Raw genomic sequence first — 23,856 nt, forward strand, 5'->3', positions numbered from 1 at the left:
AGGCGTCGCCTTATATGTCTTCATGTCTTATATGTCTTCACCCTGTCCACCTGTCACTGTCAAACGACATGACACAACGACGGCTCCTAAGTATACTGAGTCAATTATACTTCTAATAACTTTACAGGAAGGCGATAAGAAGATCAAATGGTTATATTTAAATTGTTAGTACAAACAAGAAAAAATAACTAATTTTAGTGAATTAAATATAATAAAGCCTTTCATCTGTACACAATAAATTTAATATTATTTTTTAATTTATGAGATAATGTAGATAGACTAGTATACGGCGATTATTTGTTTCTTAAAAATGGATCAAGTACCACTTACATTTTTATACGTCGTATTATTAAATCTACGTTAGGGGGAATAATTACTTTACAAGTGTGGCAAATAATATTTCTATTTAGTTATTAGATTTTTTATATATTATATTGTGTGTCATGGATTTATATTTTCTTAAAATATAATAAATTGACTCACTATACATGGACATAATTTTAAAAGTGAACCATACTTAAATTGAGTCAAGTGTGGTACAAAATAGTTAAAACAATAAAAAACACCTTTAATGTTTAATATTTTAATCAAAGAGAGAATCAAATTGGTATTGGAAACATTAGCACAACTTTAGGATATCTATAAAATTAACAAAAAAATAAAAAAAATCAACAATACTAGGTACCAATAGAAACAAAAACTTAAGTTGGTCTAGTCTTAAGTAATAAAAATACAACTTGCACGTTTCTGTAAAATAGGAGAATTATTTGAAATCACTATAATTTAGAAACAAAACAAACAAAATAAATCTTTCTTATTTTTTTTAAAGAAAATCACAATTCTTATTATTATCCTTATACTGAGTATCAAATAAAATCAGTCTCAAAAAATGTACTTATTAGCTAAGTACTTAATAATTATCTACGAAAAAAAACAATCTAAACAAAGAAAAAAGACAAATTATTAATTATTCTGAATCGCTTTCATTTCTATTGCTGTCAGTCTTAATCAAACTAGAAAAAAACAAGTGATATTCCTTAGGTATCACTAATTTGTTGCACATGTCCATTAAATCTTTGTGTTTATTTTTATCTATTGGGATTGGCCTGTTGTAAGCTGGGCGAAGATCACGAAAATCTATATTAGGGACAGTTTGATTACGTGTTGCTTTAGGTTTATTAGCACAGTCAATACAGTTATAAGAATCTGCCATGTAACTAGTTTTGAAACATAATTTGTAAGGATTTTCTGGCTCAATTTTTATTTCAGTAACTTTATTCCATTGCATCTTAGATCCATCACAGGCAAAATTCCAGTTGTTAACCTTTGTAAGCATTGTTTTGAAGTCCATCACAATATCTTGAGACACTTCGGTGACCTTATAAGGTTTATCGTCAGTTTTAGCAAATTGAAACGCCATGTACCATTGGGCAGGCGTATATAGTATTTTGTCTTTCGTCTGTCTTTCTATAAGCGCATGCATACTATCTCCCTCGTTTTGAGTGTCACCAACAATCAGAAAACGATGACTAATTTTTATTTTGTATTTATAACTTGCCATCATATACATTAAAAAAACGATTCTGTTCCGATTCTGACCACTGCAGTTATCAGACCAGAATCGGTAATCTTTTATACCTGCCATAACTGTTTGTTCAATAAATTTAAAAACACAGCTAGCAATTTCATTTGCTCCTCTTTTAGCAGTTTGTTGGTGCCAGGCAAAGCAATAACCTTGACGATGTCCTAGATCAAAAACAGTAAAATTATAAACGGTCAGTTTTCGTTTATAATAAAATGTGCTTACGTTCCCATGGGGTACATTCAAGCACTTTTGGAGATCGTAAGCGGCTGTCAGTATTTCTGGATTCTGTTGCGCTAATTCTTTGTCTTCTGCTTTTAACTGTCTTGCTAAATCTTTTTGTTTCAAGTCCTCTGCCTGTTTTTCTGCTTCTTGTTCTGTGTGTTGTTTATTATTTTCAAATATGTGACATTCTTCACATACATCTTTTTTCGGCTTATGGAAACTAATGTTTATATTGTTGTTGATAATGTCACGACATTGCCGCACATTAGTTATTTTATTTGTGTACTTACTGGAATCAAACCATTCTTCATACAGTCTAAACATTTTAGGAGACGATAGAGACCTGTCAAGATACTTCTTGTTGGAATCTTTACGAATATAATGCGATTCCACAGGCGAAAAACTTGCAACATGATCAAGCACACTTTGTTTCATTTCATCAGTTATTTTTTTCTGATGGTGAACATGCTTTCCTCGCTGATCAGACTGTACAGCTCCTTGTCCTTTCTCTAGTTTTTCTAAAGCTGTATAAAGGAAATTGAAACTTATAGATAAGGTATTTAAAAACATTGTTTTACATACAGGTATATTCCTTATAACAACGTTGTCTGTTTCGTAAATAGGTAAAGTATAAGCAATAGTACTCAGTCTTTTAGTATTCTCCTTGTCTGTTGTTATCCTCTTCTTTATTTCTTTGGTAGCATACTTCGTCAAAAAGTCCCACTGCCTGGAATGATCTCCAATATCCCAAAACGTTTTAAATATCTTTGATCTAGTCTCTCCGGATATTTTTTCATAACATTTCTTTCTACAGGTTGTAGGACATGAAGGTTTCAGTAGTTTTTTATTATGCACTTTTCCATTTCTACTTATATATTGTAAACCTCTGTTGACATTTTGTTTCCTTACCTCATCCTTCCAGTCCTTCAGACAACGTTCTCTTTTTCTACCTTAGCTTTTTTTAGTTCCAAAAATTCGCTTACCTCTCTGAAAAGTTGGAGTAGTTACTGGAGAGTCTGTATCGTTAACGTCAGTTGCGGGCGTAGCGACAGGATTATCAAGACAAACACAAATTGGTGAAGGATAAAAATCAATATAAGGTGATGGCATTGGAGTATCCTCGCCTGATCTTTCATGATAGTTACTAGTGCTAAGCTTTTCTTTGATATTCGATTCAAGAGGCTCTGAGTTTTTATAAAAAATATGTGGATTAGGAGTGTTTGGTTGAGAATCTTCAATTACTGATGACGGTGAAGAGTTAGGTAGCAAGGTCCCAGTTTTATTACAAGGTTCTTCAGTGAAGTGTTTATTGTCAGGAGACGGGGAAAATTCAGGAATATCATTCGGAAAAATAGAAGAGTTTGATGGCAGATTTTGTAATAAGATATCGGTATCTTCCAAATCAATATCATCTAATATTGATAATTCTTCTTGGGTAAAATTCGCATTTGAAGGCAGTGGGAGAATCTGAAAGAAAATCACACATAATTACACATTGTAATAACTACAACTCATAAAATCTAAAACTAAAACCATGTAGTTCTCGTTCCTATTAACTATCTATCTCAAACCAAGACCAAAATCAGCAGAATGAGTCAAGTTAATGCTTTGTAAAAATTGTTCAACGTATACTGAGCTATCTACAGTTCAACCAGTATACGCGGTTTACTTTCAAAATGAAATAATAATCAAATTAATTATGTACTTAACTATTTTTCTACACTAATAAACAATAATTTGACTCCACTTACCTCTTTCCGCTTCATTTTGAACATTATCACAAGCTTCAGAAGTATTTTCTTTATTAACGTCATAATTATCATATTTTTCATTCACTAAATTAATGATTTTTCGAGACCTAGTACTCATCACCACTTACTATACAATTATGACTCTAAATTTAAATAAAAATAAAACAAGAAAAGCAACTATTTCTTGATAACAAAAATCAGACAATAACGTCCGCACACCCCGCTATTCCGCCGTATACTGAACCAGTTTGAACTTGCACCGAAATGAGCGCATTCGAGTCCCGCGTATATTGGTAGCAAACACTTGACTCAGTTTACTGTGTGCAAAATAAATAAATTACTATACTTGATCGAGTATACGCTATTTTTTTTTTGGTTATTTATAAAGTTTTTTTTTTCTTTTACAGGTTAATAGAAAATGATCTAATTATTGTTAATACACAAAAAAGTGCAATTCTTAAAATTTGTTAGTTGACTCAGTATACTTAGGAGCCGTCGACATGACATATCGTGCGGAACTGGACTCGGACCTCACTCAAACGCCATTTCTGAAGGAAACAGCATTTGACGCCCTTTAAATAACGACATCTAGGGGCTATTGTTTCTAACAATAGTTTATTAACCATATTTCAAAATTATGTCTATAAATTTTATAACTTTTCTGAACATGCAGATTCCAGCCCATCACTTGTTTCTAATTCTGGGTATTGACCTTGAGTCTAAAGTCACGTCTTATGAAATAACGTCATATAATAAAGTAGTTGTAATTTTTATATGATGAGAGAATTGTATATTTAGTAATCGTATATAACACTAGCATAATATGAATTTAATAATTCAGCATTCGTCTGTGTTCCAACATTCAAAGTTTTGGGTCACCATCATAACTCCTTACTACAATATCGAGTAAACTCTAACTGCCAAAAACTTTTTCCGATAGACTTACTTTGACTTTTATTGCCATAAAATATTAGAATTTACAAGGGCCATAGATCCCTTATATAAAACGACGAATATTGTTACTTCAAAAGTTATCCACAAGATTAGAAAGTGGCCGAATGCTTTATTTATGGGACAAGCGGAAAAACTTGCGTACGGTCACCTGATGCTTAGTAACTTGTCATCAATCACTGGGCTAATCTGAAGACTTCTTGGACATTACATCCAAATCGGCCCATCTGTTTAGAAGTATATAGAAAACGTACATACATAACTAGTGAATTAATGGACGGGATTAATCGTATATCATCAAGTTAAACTACGCTTGTCTATTGATGAATGACTAAAAAGAATAATTATATGTAAAATACCAGTGGGAGGCACTTTGCACAGAATGCCGGCTAGATTATGGGTACCACAACGCCGCCTATTTCTGCCGTGAAACAGCAATGTGTAAACATTATTGTGTTTTGGTTTGAAGGGCGCCGTAGCTAGTAAAATTACCGGGCAAATGAGACACAGCATCTTACCTCTCAAGGTGACGAGCGCAATTGCAGGGTGGCTCAGAATTTTTGAGGTTTTACAAGAATCCTGAGCGGCACTGTATTGTAATGGGTACAGTGTATCAAATACCATCAGCTGGACGTCCTACTCGTCTTGTCCCTCATTTTCATAAAAAAAGTAATTGTAAAAGTGATCCTGAAGCGTTCTGTTTCTCATATATTTTGTAAATCCATTTATTTATTTTATTCATGTATTTCGTTATTGTAGGTAAACCAGGGCGCTGATACGATCCTAAGAATATTGTTTTAAGTTCTCTGAAAGCACATTATATTGAACTTGCTTGTCTTCCTAGGAGCCAGAGTAAGTTATTGAAGCGAAAGTTTATTTCATTTCGCTTATTCTTAATGTTGTTACTTCATTTCGGCTGTCGAGGCTGTTGCCTAAGATTGTAAAAATATTTTTTAAAACCTATAAATGTTGATTTAGATGTCTTTCTTTTAACTTCTTCTCGTTATGTTCAATTTTCGAAAGACATGAAAATGGTAAATATACATATAAATTTGAAATTTACATGAGGACATTTATGGAGTAATAGGACACAATCCTATCTCCGATAAGTGATAAACACCGATGCAAAGTCCACTTTCTCTGCAAAAGTTTGATTTCCCATAACTTGATATTTATGGGAATATGGAGTGGCAAGAGTGTAAGAGATCAACTATTAACAAGTGTATAGAATATACTCCATACATACATACAAATAAACATAATAATAGTGTTGGTAATTTTATTTTTTTGGTGAGGAGGAAAATACTTTTACGTATTGAAGACCCCGAAACGGGGCCCATATGTCGGACTCGGGTGTCGTAAGCGGACACCACCTACCGACTAAAAACCTCCTCTATACGTCAGCCCTGAAGGCTTTTACAGTGACATAGGACGTGGGCCGTGGAGGCCACAAAGACTACGCAATAACAGTAGCGGGGCATCTTCTAAGGAGGCTCGAACCTCGGACCGGCTGTGTGCTTTTCCTGTGGGCCGTTTCCGATTGCGATGTTACCTGGGTGCATGTGCTACCGATAATTAAGCTAGCAATGTGATGACCAATGCGTCTTGCCTAACCGGTACCCTATAACCCAACTTCAATTGGTATATTTATATATATATAGTATATTTATATGATGGGTTTATTATTTTAACCCAAGCTACTGTTATTGATTGCATGACAATACTTCATTGTAACCAAAAATATGAAATGTAGTAATAAACACTGTGAAAGTGAGAGCCCTACTATTATCACACACCAAAGTTGGTCACTGCAACACAACCACTGTGTTTCTATGCAATTCTAATAGTCCGCTCAATGCGTTGGTCTAACTCCAGTTGGTCGAACACCAGTGGGAGGCTCCTTTGCCCAAGATGTCGGCTCGACTATGGGTACGAAAACGGCGCCTATTTCTGCCGTGAAGCAGTAATGTGTAAACATTAGTTTCGATCTGAAATTACTGGGCAAATGAGACTTAACATCTTACGTCTCAAGGTGACGAGCGCAGTTGTAGTGCCGCTCAGAATTTTTGGGTCTTTCAAGAATCAGCTGAACGTGCTGCACGCCTCGTCCCTTATTTTCATTAAAAAATATATCTACTAAATGAAAATCACAAAATATATAATATAGTTTAATTAAAATTATAAAACTTCAAAAATTAACTGAATAAATTTTAAAATATAATATTAAATAAACAAACAATTGCGAAGTATAAAAACACTTAATATAATATTACTGAAAGTTAATAAAAAGTACAATTTATTTCATCAATATTTTAATTAATGAAAAAAATGTGTAAAAGCGTATTTTCTACGAAATGAGCATAAACATATTTTATTTATCTAAAACATGCCATGGGTCACTATACGCCCTTAATGTATATTAAAAGATTATTAATAAATGCTTAAGTATTCAATACAATAGGTAAATTAAAATTCAAAAGTCTATCTTTATCAAATAAATTTTATCATCTTTGGTTTGTCTACAATTAATATTATATCTAGCAGACGCAGCTTTTAATTTATACATGTTAATAGAGACATTCTTGTACAACTTCATTTGTTATTATGAGTTTTATTTAAAAATCCATGAATTGTTAGTTATCGTTTAACTGTTGACTAGATAATTAGTGAAAAACCATGTTTCATTGTATTTAAAACAGATTAAACGTTTTTGATACGGTAACAAACATTAAGATTAGAATTAATCTAAAATATTACTTATTTATTTTCAAGCGGCCTTAGCAGATTGATAATATTATACAAAGATATCCTTCATTTATTACTCAAGTTACGTATAACATTAAAACTAACAACTAGATTTCTTATAATTGTTATAGAGGTTATGACGAATATGAGTATAAATTGAAATATTAATAATTAATTAGAGCAGAACAAGTTTATACAAACATTTCCTTAAATAATTATCTTATATAATAGTTTCGTTTCGTCTTGTCTTCAATCTTCAGTTCCAGTAATCCATTGAAGATATTTAAAAGATCTGGACTGCACGGGGGCTGCTTTCGGTTCCCTGCTCGCTCGGGGCTGCTGATAAGAAATTGGTTGCTCTCTGAAAAATAAATACAATTTTGAACTGAAATATAAACTTGACTTTACACCGCGAATCCTTCAAATTTGACAATTGCAGAAGTGTCAGAAACCAAATAAAATCTATTTAAACACTGACTCAAACGGAATTACTCCGCGTTAAAAAAATAAACAATGCGATCCGGTACGTTCCGAAACTCATTTTAGCCTAGCGTATTATCTCATTGTCACAAAAATTTATATGTTACTTATAGAAATTTAGATGAATAAATGTTACTATTGCCTTTGACTTAATATTTAAAATAAATACTAGTAATGATATATATATATTTATATAATAACTTAGCTCACTTGTTGAAAAGAAAAAGATGTTGATGAGTTGTTACTTTGTCAAAAGCTTAGAATCATTGATTTATAACTAACTTATTATAATAAACAGCTTTAAAGAGAGTGACTTGGTGATCTCAAACATCAAATGACGCTTAATTATTCTCATTAAGTCACGAAACTTTATAGATATTTTCAAATTAGTTTAAGACTTAACTAAGCACATACAATATTCACCAATGGGAGGCTCCTTTGCACAGGAAGCCGGCTAGATTATGGGTACCACAACGGTGCCTAATTCTGCCGTGAAGCAGTTATATGCTATTGTAATGGGTAGGGCATATCAATTGCCATGAGCTGAACTTCCTGCTCGTCTCGTCCCTTACTTTCATAAAAAAATCTATAACTAAACAATGGAATGAGCTTCCTTGCGCGGTATTTCCGGGACAATACGATTTGGATACTTTAAAAAAACGCATATACCTTTATCAAAGTCCCTCTGATTCCTCTTCTTTTGGAAAAAACTTACTCTTAATTAAAATGAAATGAAATTACCTTGGTTCTGCTGAAGCTCTAGCGTGATAAGCAGGCACGTTGGGGTTGTGATACGTCTGCGATTGTATAATTGGATCTAATACGTGAGTAGCTGGCGCTGGATGCAATTTTGTTAGCGGTGGCTGATAACTATTTGGATTATATCTATCCACCGATACACCCCTGATCCTTTCAGGTACTCTATCGACATGATTTTTAATGTAGGAACTCTGCGGGCGACCCCGTCTTAGCGAGTTTGTTTTTGGCCATTCTTTCGATGCTATATGCTCTGGCTCATAACTCCTTTCACGCCAAGATCTGGGTTTTAATGTCTGTGTCCAAGTTGGTATTGGTGTTTGTGTTGGTGTGAAGTCTTTTGGTGCTGAATATTTCGGATCTTCTTCCCACGGTGGTCTCACAGTAGTTTCTTCTGTATGTGTTGTTGTCTTTTCTTTAAACTCTCTCAATTCCTTACGCCACTGGGGCTCAACAATTTCAGCGGGCTCATTATTATCATAATAGTACTGTGGCGATGGATCTGGCTGTGGTTGATATTTTGTCTCAGAGGGCAGGTAATTTGACTCCGGAACAGAGATGAATCGACGTTCATATTCACTATAATAAGTTTTACGACCTTGTGTTTTTGAGGATTCTGTTGTGCTAGCCGCCTTAACAAAGGATTGATTAGGAGCTGGGGGCGTGTACGACGAAGTGGTTGTTTTTGTAAACTTGTTTGTTGGTTTGGATGATTTCCATGGTTGGTTCACAGAGAATTGTGGTTTAGTTGGAGCCGGCTGATAATGAGTTTGAGGTGCATTGTCAACGACATATTTAGGATCTTGTTCCCACGGTGGAGGCACGTATGATGATTTAAATTCGCGAGTCGAATTCTGAATATTTTCAACTTCCTTTGTTAAATAGGAGTACTGATTCGACTGAGGGTTTGGTTGGGACTGAATGTCCCAATTACTAGGGGTCCAAGTATTTTGTGATTTATGGGATGGATAAATATTATGCTCATAATTATTGTTTGAAATGTTGAAGTTTTCTTGAGAGGTATTGTGATATGTTTGTTGAAATTGAGGCTGTGGTTGATAGATTGGTTTTGGTGGTTCTTGTACTTGATTTACTGGGTGAGTTCCGAAAGGTGTTTGTTGTGCCATTGTTTGATAAATTGGTTGTGGTGAGGGTTGTATTCTCGGCGCATTTTGTGGAGGTGGTGGTACTGATTGTTGTGTTTGAGGTCTTGGTTGCTGAACAGGTTTTGGGAATGACTGACATTTAAAATGCGGCTTTCGAAGGGGTTGACTCTCCTGCCATTGATCATTCTGATATGTTTCATGAACCATGCTTTCGCAATTGGTATTTTCATTATGTCTCTGGTACCATTGCTGATTTTTTATTATAGCACTTGGTTTGACGTTGTTTACTACAAGAACTTCTGATTGCGGTTCTTGTGGATATTGTTGGTTGTTGCTGAATTGATTTGGACTTATATAGCTATTATGGATTATTTCCGAAGGCATTTGGCGTTCTACGCTAATCCTATCAAGTAATAAACTGTGTCGTCTCTCTGTCGGTTCTGAGGAGAATACTGGTTGAAAGGTTTTGATATGAGGTGGAGGTGAAATCAGTATTCTATGATTGTCAGAAGGAGCAAATGTTTTAATCTCTGGTATATTATCAGGGATTTCTTCATAAGCATGGTCCAAAGTTTTAGTCGTCCGATTCACGGTTACGAAATTTTCAATTATATTAAATTCAGTCTGCGTGCTCAGTCTACTAGCTGGCTTATCGGAAGTCGTAGTTATTATTTCAGTATGTGTTTTTTTGGTAATTTCCTGTACTGGACCTATAGGTTTGATTTCTATCTCTTCCACTTTATCGAGTGGCACAGTACATGCCTGTTCTGTTTTTCTTGTAACGTTACTATCTGAAGAGGGCTCGTGACTTTTTGTTTCTTGCTGTGATATTGTTTCATTGTATTCTACTTTTATTGGAATTTCTATGTCTTTGTGATCACCGTCTATTAGTTGTTGTGGTTTTAATAAATTTAACTCCTCGACCACATTTTTAACAATTTGATTCTGATCATTCAATGAATCCTTAGGCATATCCTCTGTCTCATCTACATTATCTTTTGTTTCAGTGTCTTTCATTACTTTATCGTCTAGCTTTGAGGAGTCTTCTCCTTCTTTTGCTTCCTCATAAGTTTCACTAACGTCATCCTCGTTCTCCACACCATTTTCAGATATCAATTCTTTTTCATCATTATCCTCGTTTGGCTTCAAATTCGTTTTGATTTGTGATTCAATGGTTCTAGTTTCTACTTCATCGTTTTCTGGTTTATCGTCATCACAAAGCTGAGACTCCTCTGCAACATTTGATTGAATATTAATTTCTACAACTTCATCTGCCTTAGCATCTACACATTCTTGATCATTTTCCTGATAATTCAATACATCCTTGATTTCATTATGACATTCGCTATCAGGCTTATCAAAATCTTCCTCGGAATGAACAATTACGACTCTTTTCGTTGTGCTTGATTCGTGTTTTTCTTCTTGAGTAATTACCTGCCCAGTTTTATAAGTATCGCTTAGACCTTTGCTTTCTATGCCCTTTTCCTGCTCTAATTCTTCTTCCTTATTGTCTTTTTCAAATGTATCTTCAACACTTTCTTTATAAACTTCATCAGTACTATTTCTTTCACATCCGACATTTTTCTTAGATTCTAAATAATTACTTTCAACTACTTTTTCATCATTTTCGTCTTCTTCAACAACATCTTCTTCTTCCTCTTCCTCTTCAACTTCATACTCTATCTCTTCATCGTCTTCCTGTTTTGGTATGGTTGTTGTCTCTGTTTCAGTTTTAATTTCAGTTTTCCCATCAATAGTAGTTTTGGTAATTGTTTTCTTTACTTCTTGCACGGACCCATTCGGCAAAGTTTTCTTTGATACCTCTACTTTTGTTTCAGATTTCACTTCCGACTTTTTTGAAGGTAATTTCACAGTAATAGCGGTATCTGTGTCACCATTTTCTTTTATTGGTACGTCTTCTGTTAAGGATTTTTGCGGTGCTGGTTCCACCTCAATTTCTTCCTGAAAATTTATGCATAAGTTTTATTTTAATATGGCTTTAAAAAAGACAAATAAAACATGCAACATAATATATAAATATGATTAGTGCTCACAACAACAGATTATAAGATATAAATAGAACACAAATTTGAAAACATAAAGTTATATGAACTCACGATCAATTGTATTAGATTAATCTTTATAGATCTTTAATGTTGTACACTAAATATGTATAACATACAATATAAACAGACATAAAGATATAAACATAGTAAGCATACAGTAACTTTAATTCAACCTTATTGTTATTTTGCTCTTCCATCAGGCTTGTTGCAATATTGCTGTTAAGATCTATTACTACGTTAGGGGACGGTTCTGGTATTGTACGAAATATTGGCTGCATGCTCTGGTTGTATGGTTCTTCTAAATCATACTTTAAATGTAAAGAATCTGGGTTGGATTTTTTTAATGAATTCTCTTGATTGTATGGGTAGCTTTGAAAAGTATGACCACTACTTCCGTAATTTATAGGTTCATTAAATGGAACATTGTCTGTGGCTTGTTTTGTTTCTGCATAAGGTTTCCATTTCGCATCAACACTATTCAAATCCGGTTTTTTATTTGCTTCTAATATTTTATCTTGAGTGTTGTTTAGATACGCAGGTGGATCCGGGGTACTTCTTGTTCTGAGTAGAGACTTTGGATTTGATGGTAGCGCAAATGTAGGAAAAACTTGAACAGGTAAGCAATTAAAATTTTGAATTGGTGTAGATGGTGTTGGCGGTGAATGTATTAAGTGAGCCGGTGTTTCTGGTACACCTTGATCCATAGCATTTCTCATTAGACGCTTTGCCATGCGTTCCGACTTGATTTCAGATAAATCGATTCCTCCTGGTGTATATGTAAAGGGCTTACGGTCTCTATTCATAGCGCTGTGTAAGGCCGATGGCGGATTCATGTTGCTGCAAAAAACTTTTCAAAACGATATTTACATTCTACACATTTCCTTAATATTGTTTATGGCTGATATAAATTCAATAACGAAATGAGATTTTGGCAAGCTGACAACAGCATTGATTTGAAAAAATATGAGATACTCACAAGATCAATTGAAATTAGAATATGTTTAAACTATCACAACTTACATCACAAACAGCTTTAAAGACTAATCACTTATTTTCGTAATGCAGATTAGAAACATACAGAAGCGGTTAATTTTAGCGCAGGGCAAGATTTTTCAGCAGCGCGCAGTCGGCGCGTACGCCGCCTACCGCTGACTGCCGGTCACCGCGTATATGCCGCCGTGTATTTTGGTCGCGACCCCAATATTATCGGACGTCTTGTCTACAATTTGTCTTAAGCGAGTCGCCACTACAATAAAGCAAATAGTCCCGTAAACTATACTTAAATGCGCTTGCAATCCATTACACTCCTCATAAATCTTGAATATCTTTACTCAATCGTGTCGTCGCGTCAGTCTCTGCCTTCTTATTTCACACCGATTAATTTTGTTTTCCATTGTACAGTACTTCCTTTTATTTTTAATTGTTTTGTATTAGATACTGACCAAATGCATTGAAAATTAGTCAATCATTACATTATGTAGACATTAAAATAACGTCATTAATAATTAATTATATCATCCAAATAAACAATTTAGTACCTAAATTCGTGCATAGCCAGTGTTTAATGAATTAAAATGCTAAAATTAAGTTATATGTTAGTATTTGATAGATTTTAGTTCTATTTCTTGATCAACAGACAGGCGGAAGTAATGAAAGAATAGATAAAACTCCATATAAACGTTACAATGCAATTTATTATATCGCGTAGGATGAGATTCGAAGCCACTAATTTTAGTCGTGAGCCCAGTTTTACAAAATTGATAAATATGATAAGATATTCTTGACGCGAGCTTTTACATCGCTTAGTCCATTTTCGTTTAAGCGCGGCTTTTTAAGAAAATGATGGTAATTTAGTGTTATTTCAGATTCTTTGTAAAGCAGCTTAAGAATCAAATTTAACGTTGATGGCGTCTGTTTATCTGAACAATTTTAAGCGCATTTGGCTGTTAACCAAGTGACGAACATTTTTAGTTCATTGTACTGAAATATACAGCGAATTTGATTTGCGCATCGCGGGTTTCGTAATCATCCGTCAACCTATCCATAGTGTTTATATTAATGTGAGCCGGTGGCGGCGGCGGTAATTATTACATCGGGAGAACCGTATGCTCCTTTGTCCTCCTTTTTCGTAGACAAATCTGTTATATGTTCCAGTTATTGACAGTGTCTGTGAGAAACAGGAGAAAGCCGTCTTTGGGATTTGATAAGCAGTTATTTATTTATTACTTCAGACAAAATCAATATTTTTATGATTTTATTTTCTGGAATCGGAGGATAAAAAGTATCCTGATAGAAGAATCGCCGCCACATCAAGACCAATAACAAGAGCGTTGTCAGCCTTTATGGTAGTTTATTTTAACAAATCGACCTGAAAACATCAGTGTGTCAAATTATGAATAACCAAATTTTTTTACCATAATAGTTGTGAGAGCTAGTAATAGACATCCACTGCTGGATAAAGGCCTCTCCCAAGGATCTTGACCAGATCGTCGGTTCATCTTATGGGGGGCCTACCACCACTAAGTCTTCCGGTCATGTGTCCGGTGTGTTGCCATTCGAGGACTTTACCACTCCACCGGCCAAAAACATTTCTTGTTATAATAGTAAATAAAATATCTTTCATATATTATTTGTGATACCCACTTCTTAATGATATTTGGTTTGTGAACCCTATAAAATGTTGCTTTAATATGCCGGGCGTCACATATTCAGGTGCCTTGCAATATTTTTTTTTAATTTGAATCGTCGACTATCACCAAAACATTTCTTGTTATTTAATACACCGAGCATTTTGGCTATATTATGATCGCGAAATTCGCTCGCTTGTAGGTAGCTAATGTAAATCAGCTAATATACGAGTATATGGGACAAAACCATTAGACATTGAACTATAACTAGCCTTATTTTCATTATTTACTGAGCGTGCCTTATTTTCATTATTTTTTATTTTTATTAGATTAGGATTAAATGGTGAACTATGAACAAAATTTGAAAAACCTGTAACATTTTGTAAATATTTCCCTGTTTTTACAATGTTTGTACCAAATAAAGATATACTTCACAATTTGCAATTTAAAGGCTTTACATTTGTGAAAGATGGTTTATTGCCACGCGGGAAATATTCCTAACACCCGTAAATCCTTGAATCACATAACAACCTGACTCCTGACATTCACGACATTATTTTACGGGCTTCATTGTCCATTTTGTTTGCTGTTTGGAATATATAACGTGTCCGGGAATGATTTACATATTTTTCATTAGGATAAAAGATATTATATCGACAAATTCAACGAATTTTTCAACTGCTTTTCACCAATTTATTATGATTAACCAATTTATTAATATTGACAATTTCCCAGAGTAATTTAAACACAATTATAATAACAAATATTGTAATAAGCTATTAATTTAATGAATATATAACAAAATTTTCTCTAACTATACTAGTAGCTCTGCAGTCAAATAGTTTGAGCTTATACTGATGTGCATCAGACAAGACCAGATAGAGTGCGTCTTATAGACCGCTAGAATGTGGTGTGGCTTGAATTATTGCTTTGCTCTATTTATGATGCCCAGTTTCTTCGAAGTCAATTTGGTTTTGCCTTTAGATAACTGTGAAATAAACAACCGCTCAACGTGTTTTGACTTAGAATTTCGACAGTAGGTCAGGCCTTAAATGGAGTAATGACAACGAGGGGGGTTTTAGTTGTCAGGGATATTTTAAAATAACTAATATCATCAATATAACTGTATATTCCGAATACCGTGGACGGCCCGTCGCACAAACATCTACATCTTAATGCAGCTCAAGTCTATCGGATGCTCAGAGTCAGAACACGGTCTGCTTACAGCGCATAGTGATATACTTTAGCCATGTTGCACGCAGAGGAGCCGAAAACCTTAAGCGTTTGATGGTGACGGGGAAAATTGAGGGTGAAAAACCTAGAGGCCATAGTCCTAAACGATGGTCATTTCACCAGGCAAAAGAACGAAACCAATGGAGTCAGTTGACCTGAATTTAAGTCACGATACTCAGCAGTGATGGAACGACTAAGAAGAAAAGAGAAAATAAATAAACTACAACTTTATATAAAAAAAATATAATTGACAGCTCCAAACAAATCTCTTTTGTTGAAATCATTGACCGCCATTTTTTCGATGTGTTGGATCAGAACAGTAATTCTACTAGAAGACCGGAAAACGGCATATAATTGTGAATGGTGCTGCGAAGTTTGTCTGTCTCAAGTTTTCAGGAAGTTAAATAGTGAGCGCTCAAGAAGCCGCGTCGTTGGCATTTTTTTTACCGAGAGAATTTTTCAACTCGCACAGTTACAAGTGTCATCCACTATTTGACGGACTATATAAAAAACATCAATGTTTATATTTTTATGCCCGATGCGTTCCGAAACTAATGATAAGATTGTAATGGAACTTTGGAAATAGTGTCATGGAGACGTCTGCGATGATTCCCTGCCCAAAAATTCTATGTTTAAATAATATTTGTAGGAATTCTGAATTTTATATGTTTTCGCTTACCATTTTTATTTTCTCATTGTTTCAGAACAGTACGTTCTGTTTTAATATAAAATAAACTGTTTATGTAACAGCCTTCGTATTTATGATACTAGCTGATGCCCGCGACTTCTGATGCACGTAGGTAAAGGGTTTTTAAAAATAATAAGCAAGTTGGGAATTGAAGATTGTCTCAAGTCCTATTCCAGTTCCTGGTTGCCCTTTTAGCTCCCGTTCCCAACATATTATATGATTCTTATTTCGAGGAAGTTTGCTATGGCAAACTAAACCTAATATTGGTATAGTTATAGCTAATCTACCAAAATTTCAGTTTTTCAGAACTCCCGCGGGAACCATGGATTTTTCCGGGATAAAATATAGTCTATGTTCTTTTTCAAGCTCTAGTCTATCGCTGTACCAAATTTCATAAAAATCGGTTCAGTAGCTCCAGCGTAAAAGCATAACAAACAAACTTACATTCATATTTATAATATTAGTATTGATGACACGACACGGAAATGAGTTGAAATTAGACTTCGATACTCAATACCAATAACGATAATCTAAAGTCATATAAAACCTTTTGGACTTTGACATCACGATGTTCTGTAACATGTAACTGAATAAAATCTAGCTTTTAAATGTGTAAGTCTCATCACAATATGCTTAGATAATTTATACGTCTAGATAGAGTCTCTTGTTGTTAGACAACCGATAAAAACAGGCCAAGAATATAAGTTTAGTGTGCGTGACAAGCTACGTATTACACTTTGTGTTAGTGTGCGTGAGTCCCCAAAGTAGAGGTTAGTTTTAAACTCTATTTTTTCGAAATTTCACAGCTGTCATAGTCTATTAACGGTCGTTATCAATATACTACCTACAGATTCTACTATACTACCGAATATTACTATTATACTATAATACCGAAATTACCGAAATTTTATATGGTGCGAATATATGTGCTCTTAAGAAAAAAGATGGTGGTATTCGTCCTATAGCCGTGGGCTGCACATTTCGACGCCTTGTTTCTAAAATTTGTTGTAAACATATTTCTCCTTTCCTATCAACTAAATTCATTCCAACTCAGTTGGGTTTCGGCTGCAAAAGTGGTTGCGAAGCTGCAGTCCACGCTGCGCGAACTTTTTTGGAGAGGAACTCTGGTGCTGTTTTTTTAAAATTAAATGTGAAAAATGCTTTTAACTCTGTTGATAGGGGAGCTCTGCTGAGAGAAGTTAAAAATTCAATTCCTTCAATCTATCATTATATTTGGCAATGTTATAGTAAACCATCCAAATTATTATTCAAAAATCATAATATTTGGTCTTCTGTTGGCTGTCAGCAAGGCGACCCTCTTGGTCCAGCAATATTTAGCCTTGCCATTCATTCCGCCATAACAAAACTAAAATCAAAATTTAATGTTTGGTACTTGGATGATGGTACTTTGGGTGGTGAAGTGGACTCTGTTTTAGATGATTTGAAAGTTGTAATAGAAAGTTTTAGCTCAATCGGCCTTGAGTTAAATTTTTCGAAATGCGAGCTTTTTATCGGCGAAAATTTCCAAATTTCAGACCGGGTTGATATTACCAATAAATTTAATGTTCTGGCCCCCAATATTAAAGTTTTGGATAAGAATTCACTTGACCTTCTTGGAGCGCCATTATTTCCTGTTTCAATTCCAACGATCTTAAACGATCACATTAAAAAATTTAATAACGTTTCGGACAGATTATTGAAAATTAATTCTCATATGGCCTTAACTATTATTCGGTCTTGTTTATTTGTTCCAAAATTTACGTACCTCTTAAGGTCTAGCCCGTTATGGAAATTTCCAAATTTGCTTGATGTGATTGGATATTTCACTTAAAAATATTTTAGAAACCGTATTGAATTGCGCGTTTACAGATCGTGCATGGTCTCAAGCCTCTTTACCGATACTGTTTGGTGGTTTGGGTACTCGCAAAGTTTCGGGCGTTGCCTTACCAGCATTTCTATCTTCAGTTCATAGTGCGCAGCCTTTGGTTACTAGAATTGTAAATCATGTACCAGGTAACTCAGAGATTGTGTATTTGAACGAAGCTAACAATGCTTGGCTAAATATTGCAAACATTCAAAATTTTCCAGACGATTTAAAGTGTCAAAAAGCATGGGACGCACTTCTTTGTAAGTCAGCCTTTGATGATCTTTTGATCTCATCTACTGACATAACAGAGCGTGCTCGTCTTTTGGCCGTGACACAAAATGAGTCGGGCTTTTGGTTACAAGCCTTGCCTTCTGCGCCGATTGGAACGCTACTTGACAATATGACATTGTCAATATGCGTATCACTCCGGCTAGGTATAAAACTGAATGAACCACATCAATGTAGATGTGGCGTTCAGGTAGATGCTCTTGGACGCCACGGGTTATCCTGCCTAAAATCGGCAGGCCGTATCAGTCGTCACGCCAGCATTAATGAAGTCATCCGCAGGGCATTTGCCGCTCTTAATATACCAGCTGTTTTAGAGCCAAATGGTATTACCCGCCGCGATTGCAAGCGTCCTGATGGAATGACGCTGGTGGCTTGGGCACGGGGAAGGGCGCTGGTGTGGGACGCTACTTGCGTCGACACTCTGGCTCCTTCTCATGTCCAAGTTACGTCAGTTGGTGCTGGGGCTGCTGCTTCGACTGCCGAAGACAGCAAGCGTCGCATGTTGGTCTCAGTGAGTCATACATCTTTGTGCCGTTTAGTGTCGAGACACTTGGCCCGTGGGGCCCAGAGGCGCGGAGAATGTTCAAAATACTATCTTCGCGCCTCAATAAAGCTACTGGAAACCCAAGCGCTGGCAGCTATTTCGGTCAACGGATCAGCCTTGGTATCCAACGCGGTAATGCTGCCAGTATTCTTGGTACGCTTCCACGTAATGATAGTTTTAATTTTATGTAGTCGTAGTATTGTAAATATAGTTATAAGATTTGTTATACCTACAGATAGAGATAAATTACTACTGTCAGTAATTAGCTGTCAATAATCTGAAGCTGTCCCAATATACCCCACATGTCACTCTTATCGCCTTATATTGGGACGCGTGAATTGCAATTTCCATACAAACTTCTAGCGCTGGTAAGCTATACGTCGTCCCATTGACAGACAGCGTACACGGATAAGGTGTGTTACCGGCGATAAGTTTATTGGGACATAAAAGTCAACGATAGTTACGATTTTTATCTCAAGTAAGAGATAGACTGAATATTGGGACTGGCCGTTAGACGTATAAATTATATGTTAGCCTTGGTTTATAAAAACAGATGAGCGTTAAAATAGTTTAGAAACAGAATAATAAACCACTAATAAATGAGAAGGTACTTACATCAGTAAATTCGGTTTCTGACTCTGATTTTGTAGACATCCTGCGAACAAGAACGGACTTTTAACAAAAAGATAAAATAAAAAGCCAATCCTACAGATACTTGGGATTATATATTGATAATCATTTTACGTGGAATTTGCATGTTGATAAGGTATGTTATATGTTGCTCCATATTGGGAAAGTTGCATAATTTGAAGTATATAGTCACCAGAAAGATATTGTAAATGTTGTACTTTGCATTGGCGGATGCTATAATCACATATGGGTTGGTTGTGTATGGTCTAACTTTCCCCTCACATCTAAACAAAATTAAAAGATAACAAACTAGAATTCTAAAACTTCTTGTTGCGAGCAATACGAAAAATTTGTGTCATAAAAATTATGAAAAGTGATTATAAAATAGAAGTTAAACATACATACCCAACTCGTTTGTCAAACAAAGACAAATTAGTTATCCCCAAAATTAAAAACAACTATGGGAAAAGAGAAAAACGCTGGATAGAGCCCACTGTCATAAATGAACTGCCACAGGATTTGCTAAAAGATGTTTTCTCTAAAAATCACCTTAAACAAATTCTCACAAAACATTATCTCTCACATGGGCACCATGAAATGAATTTAATATAGATTATTTAATATTTAATTTATAATTTTAACTTTACTGTGCCGTATTCATTTACAAATACGAAATAAGTTTAATGCTGTACATTAGGTTTAATAGTAGTTTTAGGTTAATAGTGTAAATTTAGTTTTATTGTATGTAGTACAGTTAGTATTATAGTTAGTATTATCTTTGCACGAGAGCTGCTGCCGACAAACTACTTACGTAGTTTGGCAGACTGTACTCATGAATTTTGTAAAGGCTACTGCAATAAATGAATTAAGAAAAAAAAAAACTAATATTTTTACGTCGTATATACCTACTCTTTAAACGATTCTCATGCATTTTGGCTACATTTTCTTGCACACGTTTGCATTGTTCTTTTTCGAAAGTGATCACCATATAACATTCCATTCTATTTAACTGCGCACGTTAAATTTATTTATTTAGAACAAACTAGAAAAAAAACAGGTATTATTTATGAGTAGAAAGAAAAACATTTCCTGGGACCCGGTCACCCGGTAATAAAGGTAAATGTATATACACTTTATGATAAAGTTCCAGCCACTGTTCAGGCATTATCTATAAATGAATTTTAATGTTTTATTAAAAAATGACTCTGTCGTAAATCCTACTACAGCCCGGGACTAGATTATGATTACTCTATAACAATAGCAATGACAGTACAATATTGTATATTTTATTAAAGAGAGCGCAAAAAAAGGATTATGTGAGAGTTTACTCACTTAGACCGTCATTTCTTTCCGAAGCGGTAATCGTATCTATTATATTAGAAATTACATCAAAAAAAATCTAAATTTGAGAGAGAGAGAGAGGAAGCAATTTTGAGACTTTATAGTCTCAAAATTACCATCCACTGAACGTCGTGCTCGCCTCGTCTCTTATTTACATAAAAAAAATGTCTTTTAATATGTGTATATAGTCCGGTAATGTAACGATAATAGTCTGACATATATGTGTAAAAACACAGGTAATACTAAAAACTCGCAAAATTACCAACCAATCCCATTATCCTCGCTTCGAGCCGTTTTCATCCAGATTTCATACCCAGGGGACAAAAATTTATCGCCGAGTATTTTTTAGTGATCACCGTACCTTCTGGGAATAAATATACAAATCCGATGCGGCAACCCGCTTCACACGGGATGCGCCCGAGCGCTCTTACCGACTAGCGGCCGTTTTCAATAACCTGTCTATCCTTAGCTTAACTTACTGGAGGTAGACAAATCTATCCTTTGACGATTACTTACTTTTTAATAACCTATTGACAGATAGCATTGGACTATATTGGACATAACTATGGGTAGATAAGTTCTTGTCATTAAATGGTGATAGCAAAATATCCGTAACTAGAGATACGTTTATTGAAAACGGCCGTAAGTCAACCATCCCAGTGACGTATGATACGTAAATCATGATACGTGTTCTCAAATCTAGTGGTAGTGGTTGGGGTGTGCGAGATCAATTCAATTTCCAAATATGCAATTATTGGACTTTAAAAGGTTATTTAACTGTAAAGTTGATCCTGTAAAAGGGGGCCACAACCAGAGAGAATTTTACGTTTAAATGCATTATATTGTAGCTTGGCTAGCTGGTCATCCCAGTGGGAGGCTCCTTTTGCACAGGATGCAATGGGTACCACAACGGCGCCTATTTCTGCCGTGAAGCAGTAATGTGTAAGCATTACCGTGTTTCGGTCTGAGGGGCGCCGTAGCTAGTGAAATTACTGGGCAAATGAGACATAACATCTTGTCTCTAGGTGACGAGCGCAATTGTAGCGTCGCTCAGAATGTTTGGGCTTTTCAAGGATCCTGAGCGGCACTGCATTGTAATAGGCAGGGCGTATCAATTACCATCCACTGAACGTCGTGCTCGCCTCGTCTCTTATTTACATAAAAAAAAAATTGGATATATCTATCTCCGAAAAACTTTCTACAAGAAATACGCAGGAAACATTACTGAAAAAGAAAACTAAAGTAAGCAACCAGATTCTACTGTCCAATGAACTTATGGATCCGATAAATATAATTGTAAAAACGAATCACCCGTGTCAAGCAAGCATTAGGCACCAATCCAACTCAATCCTCCCATTAACCTCGCTTCGAGCCGTTATCATCCAGCTTTCATACCCAGCGGCGAATAGAAAGATTCATCGCCATATTTACTGTTTTAATAAATTTATGTCAAATTAAAATAGGTCAAACATATTTGTTCAAATTCATTTTACTGTAATCGGTAGCCTTTAATATTAAATAATCTACATTTGTATATACATTAAACTTAATACATTTAACTTAACTTAATATAACTAACCATTCGAAAGAGATTTAGATTGACGACCCATATAGCCGAATAGCTAGTGACCCTGACTACTAAGCTAGTGGTCCCGGGTTCGAATCCCGGTAGTTGCAAACATTTATATGATGAATATGGATGTTTGTTTCCGAGTCATGGATGTTTATATTTATTTATGTATGTTTATGAATGTATATTGTATTAAAATATTATATCGTTGTCTTGTACCCATAGTACATATGAATTTGAATTGAATTTGAATCTACCATATGCCTAGTTTGGAGCAAGATAATTTGTGTGACAGTGCGTCAATATTAAATATATTATATAATATATTATTACTATTTAGCAAGCTTAGTTTTGACGCATACGCAGTTCCCTAACAGACATTGAAACTGCAAGTTTGGTTTATTTCAAAAGTATCTACTTTCACAGCATTATGTCAGAAATGAGCTATTCGGGCAGTTTATGGTATGGGACCAAGAGTGTAGACTAGTGTATATGTAGACGTATATATCTACGTATACAAGGTGAAACTAAATGGGTATACTATGCTTTGAACCAGACATTCCTTAGGTCATCTGTAATGACTATGTGAAGTCAGAAATGAATTAGCATTATATTTTAATACAATATTTAAAGTTCTAAGTTTTCGCAAAAACTATGATTCCCTCAACCCTAATCAGCTGTTTTTTTGAACTCTCTTTAACCTAAAACAGATGAAAAACGTAGGTGTGACATAATATCAGATAATAGTAAAATGCCTACTATTTATTGCAGCTGTGAAGCAATTTGTGTTCTCATTTTGACATGAAGACAAATGTTATTTTATATTTGCATTTGCTTTAGCTGACATTGAAAATACTTCTAAATTTGTATTTACTGTAGTTATGTATTACCCAATAAAGATAGTTAATTCTAATCTAATTATGAAACTATGTTATGTTAGTATTTACTCTGATATCCGCGAGTGTTACACATTTAAATAAAACACGTTTAAAAGATAAAAACTACTGTTATTGTAACTGTGTTTTTACATTTTGTGTTTATTTAAAAATGTAAGGTTGAAAAGATCGGCCTGTCTGCGTTAATACTCTTTGAATTGTGCTTTGGAACACGATATTTACTGCTCTGTGTGTGTGTAAATGTCTATTCTAAAGGCACCCTACACACTGCACCATTTTTAATTCAAGATTTGTTTATTATGTTGGAAATTAAATGAGTTCACATTTTTGATAAGTTATTACGAAGTTGAAGTTTTCTTCAAGTTACATTGAAAATAATTCCAAATTTGTAATTATAGATTATGGGTACCACAGCGGCACCTTTTTCTGCCGTGAAGCAAAAATGTGTAAGCATTATTATGATTTGGTCTGAATGGCACTGTAGCTGTTGTTATTACTGGGCAAATGAGA

At 34.8% G+C, this 23,856-nt stretch overlaps 2 protein-coding genes across 5 annotated transcripts in view; both read right to left on the reverse strand.

The window, feature by feature from the left end:
• Positions 1-857: 857 nt before the first annotated feature.
• Positions 858-3,573, reverse strand: LOC126970716 (uncharacterized). The gene is made up of 2 exons (XM_050816809.1): positions 3,559-3,573; positions 858-2,731 (listed from the first exon to the last, which is right to left on the reverse strand). The coding sequence occupies exons 1-2, from the start codon at positions 3,571-3,573 to the stop codon at positions 968-970; spliced, it is 1,779 nt and encodes a 592-aa protein (XP_050672766.1). The 3' UTR covers positions 858-967.
• Positions 3,574-6,664: 3,091 nt separating this feature from the next.
• LOC126970404 (probable serine/threonine-protein kinase kinX) overlaps positions 6,665-23,856 on the reverse strand; it is a 61,438-nt gene continuing 44,246 nt past the window's right edge. The window contains exons 1-4 of one of the 4 annotated variants that reach the window (XM_050816234.1): positions 12,683-12,832; positions 11,836-12,509; positions 8,476-11,558; positions 6,665-7,615 (exon numbers count right to left, since the gene is read on the reverse strand). In XM_050816234.1, coding sequence (XP_050672191.1) covers positions 7,504-7,615; positions 8,476-11,558; positions 11,836-12,495 — 3,855 coding nt within the window. In that variant the 5' untranslated portion in view covers positions 12,496-12,509; positions 12,683-12,832 and the 3' untranslated portion in view covers positions 6,665-7,503. The other 3 variants (XM_050816235.1, XM_050816236.1, XM_050816233.1) reach the window with 3 other exon arrangements.

The sequence above is a fragment of the Leptidea sinapis genome, chromosome 21 (genome assembly GCF_905404315.1).
Source record: "Leptidea sinapis chromosome 21, ilLepSina1.1, whole genome shotgun sequence".
Lineage (NCBI taxonomy): Eukaryota > Metazoa > Arthropoda > Insecta > Lepidoptera > Pieridae > Leptidea > Leptidea sinapis.